Here is a 14127-nt window from a genome sequence, read left to right on the forward strand (position 1 = left end):
GCGGGGAACTCTTTCTTGTGTGTGTGTGTGTGTGTGTGTGTGTGTGTGTGTGTGTGTGTGTGAGTGAGTGTAGCTACTTTGCGCCATCTGAGCTGGGCATACCTACTGTATAAACCAGAGGTCTGGTACAGAGGCTGCCCCACAAAAGAGCAGGTGTGGTAGGTAGTGTTCATTTTGGAAGGGGGTGGGTGCATGGCCTCTCCAGGAGGCTGTGTGTAGAGGATATGCCCACACTGAAACAGCCGTAAGGTGGGCATAGGAACCATGCAGGTGGCGAGGCATCATCTATTTATTGAGCACCTACTGAAGACCCCAGGGGGGGCCTGTTGGGCGACGCCAGCCTCACAACAGTTGTGAGGTGTTTTGATCTACTCAGTGCTGTGCACGCGCTGGTGCTGAATGAGCTTGGTGCTCTGGTGGAAGCGGCGGCCGCAGTCCTGGCAGGCGAAGGGCTTTTCGCGCCGGTGGGTGCGCAGGTGCTGAGTGAGCGTGGGCCGCTGGCGGAAGGCTTTGCCACACTCGGGGCACGCGTAGGGCCGCTCGCCGGTGTGGATGCGCCGGTGCTGGGTGAGGTTGGCGTGCTGCCGGAAGCTCTGGCCGCACTCGGGGCAAGCAAAGGGCCGCTCGCCGGTGTGGATGCGCTGGTGCTCAGTGAGCCGAGACACCTGCGTGAAGCCGAGGCCGCACTCACCGCAGTGGTAGGGCTTCTCGCCGGTGTGGGTCCTCTGGTGGCGCGTGAGCTTGAGTCGCTGGCTGAAGCGCTGGCCGCACTCGGGGCAGGCGAAGGGCTTCTCGCCCGTGTGCACACGCAGGTGCTGCGTGAGCGTGGGCCGCTGGCGGAAGGCTTTGCCACACTCGGCACAGGCGAAGGGCCGCTCGCCGGTGTGGATGCGCCGGTGCTGGGTGAGGTTGGAACGCTGCCGGAAGCTCTGGCCGCACTCGGCACAGGCGAAGGGCCGCTCGCCGCTGTGCACGCGCCGGTGCTGCAGCAGCACAGAGCGGCGGCCGAAGCGCTCGCCGCACTCCACGCATCCAAAGGACTTGTCCCCAGTGTGCACCGCTTGGTGTTCCAGCAGCACGGCGCGTCGTGGGAAGCTCTCACAGCACTCGCTGCACGGGAAGGGGCCCGGGGGCTCGGGGACTCCCGGAAGGGGCAGGGTGGGTGGCGCAGGGCCGGGCGGGTCGCCGTGGATGCGCTGGTGCTGCAGCAGGTTGGAGCGCTGCCGAAAGCTCTGGCCGCACTCGGCGCAGCGGAACGGCTGCTCACCCGTGTGCACTCGCCGGTGCTCCTCCAGGCGCGCGCTGCGCACGAAGCCCTGGCCACAGTCGCGGCACACGAAAGGCCGTTCCTCAGTATGCGTGAGCTGGTGGCGCAGCAGGTGAGAGCTGCGGCTGAAGCTGCGGCCGCACTCGCCGCACCTGAACGGTCGTTCCCCAGTGTGGATCTTCTGGTGCCGCAGCAGATTGCTTCGCTGGCTGAACACCTTGCCACACACGTCGCAGCGGCCGCCTCGTACCGCTCCGGTCCCGGTGCTAGGGCGGCCCCGGCTCCGGCCCTTTGGGGCATGCCAGCGGGTCGCCACCAGTGTTGGGCCCACACCGGGGCAGGGATCCTCGTGGGCAAGGTCCTGTTCGCCTCCCGGGTCGCTGGGGAGTGCGAGGGCATGGGCGAAGCCTCCTTCTCTGGAGGGGGACTGCATCTGTCCAGAGAGGCTAGCCATGTCGAGATCCCAGGGAACGTGGAGGTGGGGGCTCACCGTCTCTGACTCTGCCGTGATGCTGTCCATCTGCAGCGCAAACCCTGCACAAGGGGACCCATTCCTTCATTAGACCCTGCCTTTCTGCCCTAAACCAACCAACTCTGGGAGACTGAACTACAGACCTGAAACTGACGGGTGAGGCAGACAGGAGATGAGCGTGGCAGTTGTATCTGAACAGGTTTTCCTGAGGTGGACAGAATCGTGAGTGAGGAGAACACTGAGGTGTGTGTAAAGGCTTTCCTGATTAGACTTAAGTCGTTGGGGGAAAATAACATCTCTTTGTGAAAGGATTCTGGGGTGTAGTGGGACCCAGTTTAGGTGGGCAGTGAGAGTCTGGGAAGAAGCAGAGAATGTAAATTCAATAAAGACCAGAGGTGACATCAACAGGAAGCAGTGGGGGTGGGAACGCAGTTCTTTAGTCTCAGGTTTGGATTTGCCACACTTGAGATGACCCAGGCATATCAGAGTAAGGGGATTCATTCCATGTAGGCTTGGGGCTTGGCGATGAGATGAACATGGGAACTGTCTATGTTGAAACATGTCCCTGCTACAGAGTGAACCTTCCAAGGCGCGAGCCTGAGGCACAATGAACTACGGAGTGAGCTTCCAGGGTGTGGGGCTAAGCGAGGGATGAGGTGTCCACCAAGGCAACTGAGGCTGGAGACAAAATGGGTGACAGAAAATCCATGAGGCACCAAAGGGAAGTAAGATAAATTAGAACGCATCAAAGGAACCCAGAATCTAAAGCCACGCTAACAACTCTCCAGAGACTAAGAGTTAATTAATTTAACTACAGCACCTTTGGTCAATCCACAGTGACCTGACAGTCACACCGCGGAAGGCTGTGAACAAGAAATAATGTAACTAATTGTTTAATCTCTACAGAACAGGCTACTCCTTGCTTAGAAAAATTCACTATAGGGTTGAACTGACACATTGTTTCCGATTCTCAGCTTTTTTCCCCCAGGGAAGGAATCTGAACCCAGGAGGTCTCATGTGCTAGGCCCATATTCTACCATTGAGCTACATCTCCCAGCCTGTTTCCACATTCTTTTTTTTTTTTTCCCTTCTTCTTTTAAAAACCATTTATTTTTCCATGTATAGGTGTTTTTGGCTGTGTGTTTGTTTGTATACCACGTGAGACCATGTGGCTGCAGTCCCTGTGGAGGCCAAAGGAGGGGTTGGATTTCCGGGGACTGGAGTTACAGATGGTTGTAAGCTGACACGTAGGTGCTGGGAACTTCAAGAGATGCCAGTATACTGCTAAGCCATCTCTCTAGCTTGTCTCCATATTAAGTGTTTGTATGCATTGCTAGTACAACACAGGCTGGGGTGGAAAATTTAATCAAAATAGTGAGTGGTGATTGAGTACTTCCAATCACAGAATTTGGGGGATGGAGGTAGGAGTTCAGGGTTGTCATCTACTGCAATCAAGTTCAAGGCCAGCTGGGTTACATGAGATACTGTCTTGAAACAAAAACCAAAACAACTCACAAAAACCAAAGCAGCAGTGTTTCACACTGTCCCAGGAATTACGCTTTTAGGTATTTCTGCTTAGTAGTTGTGTTCCTCCTGGTGTTAATGACCTATGAACAGGGTTTTCCAGTATTTAATGAGAATCAATCCAAAGTACTGTGGACAAAGGAGTGACCACAGTGAGCCAGGACTCTACAGAGCTGTCTGAAGACCTGTGGCCACCCCTGCTGTTTGCCAAGCACATGGCGGGAAAACAGGGGAATAAGGCCATGTGGGCCTCCATGAAGATTTCTTTGTAAATATTATGTGCATGCACACATGACTGCATGAGTTTATGTGCACCATATGTATGCAGGTGCCCTACGAGGTCAGAGGTCATCAGATCCCTGGAACTGTTGTTCCAGGACATTGTAAACATCCTGATATGGGTTTGAAAGCAGCAAACACTCTTAACCGCTGAGCTCACTCTCTAGCCTCAATGTGTGCATGCATGCGTGTGTGTGTGTGTGTGTGTGTGTGTGTGTGTGTGTGTGTGTGTGCTTATACTGTAGTGCACATGTGGAGCTTAGAGGACAACCTCCTGGTCTTTTCCTTTCACCATTGGGGGTCCTGGTGAACCATCTCACCAAGCAAGGTTGGTTCATTTCCTATTTATTTAGCCTTTTGAGACAAAGTCTCACTATGTATTCCTGGTTGTCTTGGCACTCACTCTGTAGCCCAGGCTGGCCATGAACCCACAGAGATCTGCTTGCCTCTGCCTCCCAAGTGCTGGTCTAAAGGTGGGCATCACTATAACTGGCTTGTTCATTGAAACTTTTTTATTTTTTTTTTAAGATTTATTTATTAAGTTTACAGTGTTCCGCCTGCATGTATTCCTGCAGGCCAGAAGAGGGCACCAGATCTCATTACAGATGGTTGTGAGCCACCATGTGGTTGCTGGGAATTGAACTCAGGACCTCTGGAAGAACAATCAGTGCTCTTAACCTCTGAGCCATCTCTCCAGCCTCTCATTGAAACACACACAAACACACACACACACACACATATACATATATATACATATACACACACACACACACACACACACATATATATATGGAGCTGAGGATTGAACCCAAGGCCTTGTGCTTGCTAGGCAAGTGCTCTACCACTGAGCTAAATCCCCAACCCCTCACTGAAACATGTTTAAAACATATTTTATGTGTATAGATGTTTTGCCTGGATGTATGTTTGTACCATGTACAATGCCTGGGACCAGAGGAGGCCAGAGAGGGTGTCAGGTCCCCAGAACTAGAGTTACAGATGGTTGTGAGGCACTCATTCTTTCCAGCCCCAAGGCTGTTCATTTGAAAACACTACTTTTATTTGAGATAGGGTCTGTATTAGCCCTAGTTGTCCTCAAATTCACAGAGATCCATCTGTCTCTGCCTCCTGAGTGCTGGGATTAAAGGCATGGGCCACAACCAGCTGGCTATGTCCCAGTATTTTTATTTTAAATTGTGTGTGTGTGTGTGTGTGTGTGTATCTGTCTGTCTATGTGCATGTGAATGCCGTGACATCAGAAGTCACTGGAGCTGGAGTTACAGGAGATTGTAAGTTTGCCTGACCTGAGTGCTAGGAACCCCACTTGGGTCCTCTGCAAAAGGAGGATACCCTCTTATCTGCTGAGCAATCTCTTCAGCCCCTTAAACATGTTCTTTTTTTTTCTATTTTATTTTTTTCTCCACATGGAAAGTTTATTATAATAGAGAGATGAAGGAAAGAGATGATAGGAAAGAGAGAGACAGAGAGAGAGAAAGAGGTTGAGGGTAGGAAACTCATGGGAGGAAAAGTGGGAGAGAGAAAAAGAGGAAGGAAGAGAGAGAGAGAGAGAGAGAGAGAGAGAGAGAGAGAGAGAGAGAACATGTTCTTTTTAAACTTTTCTTGCAGTGAATGGTTGTGCATGCCTATAATTGCAGCACTCTTGGTGTCTGAGGCAGGATGTCTGACATAAATTTGGTACCAGTCTTGAATACATAGTGAGATCAAGACTCCCTGGTTACACAGAGAAAACCAACCCAAAACAAGAAACCAAACCAAAAAACCCCACAAACAAACAAACAAACAAACAAACTCCAAACTACCACCACAACAAAAACCCCTTTCATCTTTAATATTTTTATTTTATATATGTATGGGTATTTTGCCTGTCTGTATGTCTGTGTCCCATGTGTGTGCAGTGCTTGCAATGCTCAACAGCATTCTCTGGGACAATTTTGAGCCACCATGTGGGTGCTGGGAATCAAACTCAGGTCCTCTGGAAGCGAAAGCTGTGTTTTAATCCACTGAGCCATCTCTTGAACCCCATAAAAATCCTTTTCATCTTTCTGCTTTTTTGTTTGAAAACAAAACAGGTTTCACTATGTAACTCTGGCTGGTCTGGAACTAGACCAAGCTGGCTTTAAATTCACAGAAATCTGCTTGCCTTTGCCTCCCTGGTGCTGGGATTAAAGACCAGTGCTATCATTCCTGGTTTGTTTGTGCTTTTGAAACAGCGTTTCACTATGTATCCTAGACTGGTTCTACTTGTATTTACAAAAGGCTACTGAGCACCTGGCTGTTTAGGTATGTGTTGCTTAACTAAAGGGAAAACTCTGGAGAACAGTGTCATCAAGTGGTTTTTGGTTTTTCCATTAAAAAATATTTTTGGTGTATGTGTTTATATGGCCATGTGCATGCCATGGTGCTTATGTGGAGGTCAGAAGACAATCTGTGGGAATGAGTCTCTCTTTCCACCATGTGGGTCCCAGAAATTGAATTCAGGTTATCAGGCTTAGCAAGTATTCTTCTTGAACTATCTTACAGCCCCAGCTTTTTGAGATAGGATCTCACATTGTAGTCCAAGCTGGCCTTGAAGACATGGCAATCCTCCAGTTTTTGCCTATTGGGTGTAAGACTATATCTAGCTTTGGCAACATCATAAGATAATCGTTATTTGTGACCTTGGCTGACCAACACACTGTTGTTATGCAGTACATGGTTCTATTGCTTTGCATACAGATTCTTTCTGGAAGGAAGAGAACTTGCCATGTTGGCTGCTGGGCACAGATGGGGCGCTGCACTGTGTACTTTCCGTACACCTTTTGGAGTTTTCACCATGTGAATGGATAACTACGGATGTTGTTCTGAACTGGGTCCAACCTTGTGAAACAGGCTTGCTTTTGTTTCATGGTAGGCTGGGTTCAGGGCAAGGAAGCTGCTACATCTAAGCAGGGCTATTAACTGGTAACTATGTAAAGCAAGCCCTAGCTGCAAAATGTAGATGCCTGTTTAGAATGGGTGGTCCTGCTGAGCCATTTCTGACTCAGGATAAGACAAGCCATTACTGCTTCAAGGCTAGGCTGTTGCTAACGAGGTCACACCTCAAATGCAGTTGTTGCAGGGCTCCAGGACACTGAGATGCGCTTACCATGGAGACTCACTGCTACCCAAAGCAGCCTGTAGACTGGCTCTGTGAAGACGGGCTCCTTTTACTGTCTTGTCTGCTGAGGTACGACCGTCTATCAAATGACTTCTGACTTGTGTCTTTAATGAATTCATTTGTATCTGCATGTTACCACCTGTTAATGTTGTCCCTTGTATGATGTTAATATTTAAAATAGTGGGCTGGAGAGATGGCTCAGAGGTTAAGAACACTGGCTGTTCTTCCAGAGGTCCTGAGCTCAATTCCCAGCAACTGCATGGTGGCTTACAGCCATTTATAAAGAGATCTGGTGCCCTCTTCTGGCCTGTAGGCATACATGCGGGTAGAACATTGAATACATAATAAATAAATATTAAAAAATTAAAATAGTATCATAATGAAGCACTAAAAAAATCTCTGGGGGTATAGCTCTAATAGTAGACTGCATGTTTAGCATGTGCAAAAAGCCTAGGGTTCAACCCCTGGTTCCCAAGTGTGTGTGCAGAAATACAAACATGCATGCACATGCACGAGCATACACACACGCACACACATCACCACCACCTCCACCACCTCCATCAATAAATCACTAACAGAGCTGGGATGTGTCTCAGCTGGTAAAGTTCCTGTGGCATGCATGAAACCCTTGGTTTTATCAACAACACTGCCTAAACCAGGAGAGGTATCCTGTACCTATAATCCCAGCACTTGGAAGTAGAGGCAGGAGGATCAGTTGTTCAAGGTCCATCTCAGCTATATATCGAGTTCCAGGCCAGCCTTGGATATATCAGATTCATTTCAAAACAAAACAGGACCCTCTCCCAATAACCAAAACTCTGGCCTCCACAAAAGGCTCAGTTAGAGGATGAGACAAGCATCCAAGGGGCATGACAGGAATCATGGAGGCTAAGATAAATTGATGCTTGAAAGCAAGAAGTATGGCTGTCTACAGCAAGAGCAGCCCAAGGAGGAAGCAGCCAAGGGGCTGGAAGCAATGGGCCTGCAAGAGAGCTGAGAGACTGGAGTTGTGGATGAAGGAAGGAGCAGGTCCAAGCAAGACAAAGAGGTCCCTGTGTAACACAGGCAGGGCTGGTCAGGCCAGGTGAATGCTGACGCACTGGGGGCTTGTGTTGGATGTTCTCTTCTGCCTCAGTGTGCTGCCAAGCCTGATGATCTGAGTTTGATCCCCAGGATCCTCATGCCACAGGGAGAAAACTGACTCCTGCAAGTTGTTGTCTGAACTCTCCATGTGTGCTCTGACACACACATACACATGTTCAAATACACACAAAACAAGGGGTGGTGGTGGAAAACTGGAGTGGTAACATTAAAGCACCATCTCAGAAGCCAAGAGCCTTGGTTTACACCATCACATCATGCTCCAAAGAAACATTTCAAGGCGATTTCCTACTAGTGAGATACATGAATTTCAAATAGAGAGGACTCATCAAGAGCAGGAATTAAAAAAACAAAAAACAAAGAAGCGCCAGGTGGTGGTGGCTCACGCCTGTAATCCCAGCACTTGGGAGGCAGAGGCAGGTGGATCTCTGTGAGTTCGAGGCCAGCCTGGTCTACAGAGCAAGATCCAGGAAAGGCGCAAAGCTACACAGAGAAACCCTGTCTTGAAAAACCAAACCAAACCAAAAAACCCAAAGAAGCCTGAGAATGAGTCCAAGGGAATAGTTCTGGGGATGGGGGTATAGCTCAGTGGTAAAACTCCTACCTAGGAGGGACTAAGGCATGGCTCAGTGGTGGAACAAATACCTAGGTTCCACCAGTGAGAGGTTGAAGGCATGACTGAGTAGTAGAGTTCTTGTCCATAATCCATCAGTGGAAAGCTGGGGTTGTAGCTCTGTGACTGTGCTTGCCTGGCATGCCCGATCCCTGAGCTCCATACCCAGTATGGAAAAATAAACTATCTTACCAGGGCTAGACAATTATCTGAGGCTATCTGTAACCTCTCCAAATTTTACCTCCCATACCAGGATTCAGAGGATGATGCACTCACACAGGGAAGTAAATCAAGAAGGAGGAAGACTGGGCAGGGTCCTGGTCCGTCCTCAGCGGTTGGCTGTTCTGTATCAACTACTCTTGCCTTGTCTACTAATAAGCTTTCCTCGCCAGGTCCCAAACTTCCCCGCTCTTGTATCCAACATGTAAGATGGAGACTGGAGTCTGGAGGCCATGCAGAATTCCACAACTGGGAACGGGATGTAGGTATGGGGAGCACGAGGTCTGTTTTCAGGAAGGTATTTCAGGAGGAGCCAAGGGTCAGTGGCCGAGAATGCTAACGCAGGTACTACAGTGATAGGGCTGTCTTGAGTAGGGACAGAAGGATTTATGGGTGTAGTGGATGATGATGAGGGCTCAGTCCCACTGTGTCTATCTCACTAACCTGGTGAGAAGATGCCCCCTACTTCCTCATGCCACAGGGCCACAGGGTCCTCACTCCATGGGGGCACATCAGGCTCAGTGTCGCTGTGAGGAGAGGTCTGGTCCAGTGCTGTCCCATGACCCTGAAACCACAGTTGGTCACTGTTGGACTGTGCTTGGCTAGGCTCAAAGGACCTATCTGACACCCACCCATTATGGGCTCTTAGGGCAAAGGGTGGGTCACATCCTGTGTATTGCTCACCTGGGCCTCCTTAGGTAGGAGAGCAGCTGTAGCCTCTTGGGCAGCAGGAGGAGGCCCAGACTCCAGGAGCTCTGAGGAGAAAGAGTGGGGTCAGGCAGCTCAAGAAAGTTCCCACCCTTCCTAGTGCTGGGTTCCAGACATGGGGGAGACAGGGACAGGACCTCAAGGCTGGTAAGGACAAGGCAGGGTAGCCGAGGGCTCCGTTGGGAATGGGGTCAAGCAGGGTTTTCTGGAAGGCAAACAGAGGAGACAAGTGCTGGTTTGTGCCTCTGCGTATCTGTGGGTCCCGAGGCAGCCTGTCCCATGATGCTTGGGGAAAGCTGTGGAAATGGGGCTGTGGGGGTCAGAGATCGTGTCTGTGCTGCCTAGACTACAGGGAAGAAGGCCAGAGGCGCACTGGAACTATTTCATCTAGCAAGGCCTGGCTCAGTGGAGTGCAGACAGCTTTGCCCAGCCAGGCTTTGGGCCCTGACCACTTTGCCTGCTCTCACCTGGATTCTCCAGCATCTCTGTCTCCTCTTTCAATTGAAGGTCCACCGGCAATTCCTGCATGACCCCAGGGGGAGTTTCAGCCCCAGGCTCTGGAGTTTGGAGCTTGATGTGAGGTACAGGCTGGAAGCTGGAGGGTTCCATCTTTTCTGATAGGACCTCCTTTCCCTGTACCTGGACTGTGACCTAGGGAGATGCACCGAACAAGGAGAGAGTGAGGCTAGGTCCATGGGCACCCACTCCACTGCAGGATTTCCTGGTCAATATATACTGACCAGGTCCTAAAAAGTCCTAAACCTCCCCCTTCCCTTCCCCTGACCCTGAGCACAAAGCAAAGGACTGTTTGCTGGCACAGGGCTGCCTGGTACCCTTTGTGTCTCATCCAACTTGGGGGATGAAGGTAAAGCAGCCACGCAAAGGATCCCCATTGCCCGTGGACACTTCCATATGACCAAGGAGCAAGTCCGGCTGGGCACAGAACTCCCAGAGTGAAGCAAGGCTTGACCAATGCTCTAGCCCTGACCCTCAACTCAGCTCTTGACTCACCCATTTCCGAGGCCCATCCAGCTCCCATTGAAGCCTGTTAACCAACGCAGCAGCCTCTTCAGGGCTGCCCGGCCACTGCCCTTGCACACGGGTCTGGATCTCAGGAGGCAGTGCACCTAGAAACTGTTCCAACACCAAGAGGTCCAGCATCTGCTCCTTGGAGTGTACCTCTGGGCGAAGCCACTGGTGACACAGCTCGCGGAGCTGGGCCAGGGCTTCCTGAGGACCAATTGCCTCCTCGTAGCGGAAGCACCGGAAGCGTAGACGTGCAGCTTCAGGGCCCGGGTCCCACAGAGTGCCTTCTTCCTCCTCCTCAGAGTCCTCCAGCTTCACCACAACGGGCTCATTTTCTGGGGGTGCACGGCCTGGGGAGCCCAGCACAGTGGGTCTCATCAGGAGTACCAGATCAGGTCTCAGGCCAGTGTCTGACCCTAGGGAAGGAATAGTATGAGGCATCTGGAATAAGGGCAGACAGTGGCAGTGAATGCTTTCTAGTGCCTACTGTATGCTGTGTTGTTTGACCCCGAGACCTCCTCCATGCAGAGAAAACGCGAGGGAACAGGTACTGTGACAGGCCAGCCAACACCCCAGAGACCCAGCTGAGCAGCTTGCTTTGCTGATCTTCTCTACAGCTGGGCCTAAGCAATGTCTGGTAGGTTCCCCTGTTCTGTGTACAGGCTGCTGCGTGGGCTCTTCCCTAAATCCGGATCTTTTCATCTCTCTTTCCTAAATCCTATGCTTTTTCTATAGCAGCTGCCGCTTTGCTTATATCCGGGCATTGCTGCCACTGCTGTCTCCTCTTCGACTCCCAATACCAGCCTGTTAATGTTTTCTATCCAGTCTCGGACTTGCTCTTCTCTCAGGCCCCAGCATGGTCAAAGAATAGCCACCTGATCCCTCATCCCAGCTGCTTTCAGGCAACACCTTTCCACGATTCCTCTCCAACACCTGAAGCTAACTCATCACATTTAGCATCGATCCATTTCTTCAGCTCTCTAAGGTTCCGAGGTGACAGGGGCACTTCTGAGGACCCTCAAAAGGCCCCCAAATCACTGGAGCAACAGTCTGCAAGGGAAGGTTCGAGACGCTGACTCCTCTGTGCCTATGTGAACTGCAGTTTCCTCACTGGTAAATAGGGCTGACTTCCCCTCCCTACATACTTTCTGCAATTGAGATTTGGTGAAAATCTGAATTTATTATAGGGATTGCATCAACTTGGAAGCAGTTTGATTTCTGTGGGTCACACCTCTGCGCCTCAGGGTGCCGAGTCAACTCTGCGAGAAATAGCAACTAAGCAAGTAGAGGAGGTTCCGGAAATACATTTCCCAGAAGTCTCCGCGAGCACCACCGCTCTAGGGTGCCTAAGTGGCCAGTCGCCGTGGCGATGGACGAGCTCGCAGGACAGCACAGGGCTCGCCTGCAGGGAGTGCTCGCACCCCTGCCGGGGCTCAAGGTATAGCTGGGCAGCCGGAATCCCAGAGTCCACTACCCTCCCCAGTCCCCACCCCTCCTCAATCCCCTCCTTAGGTTTAGCTTCTGAACATGCGCACTCCCGTTCGTCTATCCCTCCAGGATAGACTACATCTCCCAGACTACTCCGCGCGCAGCTCCAAGCCCTCCTGCCCTTCCCCCACCCCGTCTCCGTTTCTACCCTTCTTCCAGTCCCCAGGGGATTGCGCTGGTCGCAACGATCAGGTCGCCCTCCTGGCCGTCTCTTCCCACACTCCCCGTCTCGAATCCAGGCGTCAGGGCCCCGTCGATGTGCGCAATCCTCTCGGGGGGCAACGGATGGCAGCACCGCCTTCCAGACAGCGCATGCCCCCCACCACATTTTTAATCAATTCTCTGCAGGCCTTCCCAGGATTTGCAGGGTTCTGCACCAATCACCGCTCTCACTAGGACGCCGTCAGCCACCTCGTCTCCATGGCAACCCTGGTTCGGGAGGGGCGCCCCCTCAGCTACCTCCTGAACTGCTGAGCGAAACGTTCGGCTAGATGCTTTCTGGGAGTCGTAGTCGGCAGGGCGCTCAGTGTGTGTGCGCGGTGGGTGGGACTGAGCAGGGCTCCATGGTAACTGGGGGACCAAGCCTGGTGATTTCCCTGGTAACGCCAGACTACCTGGTTTAGGAAAGGCTGTCCGGTTCTGTGGTAAGGGAATGGGGAGGGGACAGGGACACCAAATACCCAGCGAGACAGTTATGAAGGTAAGAATTAGGGAGGCAGAGATACCTGCACACAGAGTCGAGAGCAAGAGGACGAGAAGGGCCCAAAGATTGCGGAGGGCGGAGACTGGATGAGAGGGGAGACGGTGAATATAAGTGAGCACAACACACCAGGGATACAAATCTGAATGAAAGGGGGTGGAGATTCATTCATTGGAGTCAGAGATTAGGACCTGAGGCATGTCAGAAAATTTAGCGAGAGGAAGAGAGAAACAGACAAGGATTGGGATTAGAAGGTGAGACATGGAGATTCCAGCCTTCAACTCGAATACAAAGGGAAGCAGGGATAAAAGATGGAAAACAGTAGGAGGGACTGACTGATAGGTTTCAAAGACCGAGAAAAAGCTGGCAACAAAAAGAGGCAGAGAGTTGGGTGTGTGCGCAGGGGAGACGTTTTAAGAGAAAATTCATAGAAAATTTGACAATACACCAGAAAGATGACGGGGAGCCCTCTAGTTTCCTCGCATCATTTACCAAACTAATTTTGGGACATCACACTATTTAAACGTGGCAGTTTTTTTTTTTTTCCTTCTTATCTTTGAAGTCCATACACTGTTCTAGTAGAGACTGACTTGCAAGAAGCTGATGGGTTGCAAATGAGTTCTGCCAATCCATCACCTGGGAGGCAGCTAAATAGCTAGCTCTGTATGCCTACAGCCATTATTTCAGATCCATTGTTTGAGTCTTCCTGGAACTACCTTTGGTACCTTTCTGGTTTCCTTGAGGCACATACATTTTTGATATATGTCCTTGAGAGTCATGGTTTTATTTATATGTATTTATTTTAGTCAGGGTCTCACTGTGCTATCCTGGAACTCTCAATGTAAACAGAGTGGCCTCATACTTCAAAGATCCCCCTGCCCTTGCCTCTCGAGTGATGGGATTAAAGGCTTGAGCCATGGCCACCGTGTCTAGTCTTTTGGTTTTGGAAATGTCTCAAGAAGCCCAGGTGGGCCTCCAGCTCTCTGTATAGCTGATGACCTTGAACCTCTGATGTTTTTGCTTTTACCTCTAAGTTCCTAGGTGGTGAATATTAACATCCCAAAAGGGAGGAATAGGAGACAGCAACGGAGCAGTGAACCAGAGTGAGGCTGGAACCTAACAAGAAAAACAAGAAGTCCTGTAGCAGCATGTCCAGCACACTGTGTTGGTTTGATCTGAGCGTCAGTGGTCCTGGACAAACCCTACCCATAGAGCCTTACTGTTTGCAGCCCAGGTGACCTCTTTTTTAGGCTGGCTCCATTCATTTTCTGTGTCTTTCTCAGCAGACATAACCTGTGCTGTGTTCTCGCCATTGCCAACATTTTGGCGTCTTTCCCCTTAGAGCGTCACACATTGCCCTCTTGTGGTAGGAGGGGGAGTTGTCTTCCAAGGGCTACAATGAAGGAAAGAAAGCATTGTTTTCTGGTTAGTGTTCATGCATGTACATACGGGCTGGTCAGTGCCCTATGGGCAGGCAAACTGACCACATCTCTCCTGTAGCCACTCTCTTTGCCCTCTTTTCTCATTCCAGCCGTTACTACCTAGTAATTTAAAACATCCAATCAAAATGCATATA

The 14127-nt window shown here is 50.7% G+C and overlaps 1 protein-coding gene across 1 annotated transcript; it reads right to left on the reverse strand.

Moving 5' to 3' along the window:
* Positions 1-47: 47 nt before the first annotated feature.
* On the reverse strand, positions 48-12268 carry Mzf1 (myeloid zinc finger 1). The gene is made up of 6 exons (XM_036208387.1): positions 12000-12268; positions 10349-10779; positions 9805-9988; positions 9314-9384; positions 9074-9194; positions 48-1801 (listed from the first exon to the last, which is right to left on the reverse strand). Exons 2-6 carry the CDS (start codon positions 10739-10741, stop codon positions 369-371), a joined length of 2202 nt encoding a protein of 733 aa, XP_036064280.1. The 5' UTR covers positions 10742-10779; positions 12000-12268; the 3' UTR covers positions 48-368.
* Between the last annotated feature and the right edge of the window lie 1859 nt (positions 12269-14127).

Source organism: Onychomys torridus, chromosome 1 (genome assembly GCF_903995425.1).
Source record: "Onychomys torridus chromosome 1, mOncTor1.1, whole genome shotgun sequence".
Taxonomy (NCBI): domain Eukaryota; kingdom Metazoa; phylum Chordata; class Mammalia; order Rodentia; family Cricetidae; genus Onychomys; species Onychomys torridus.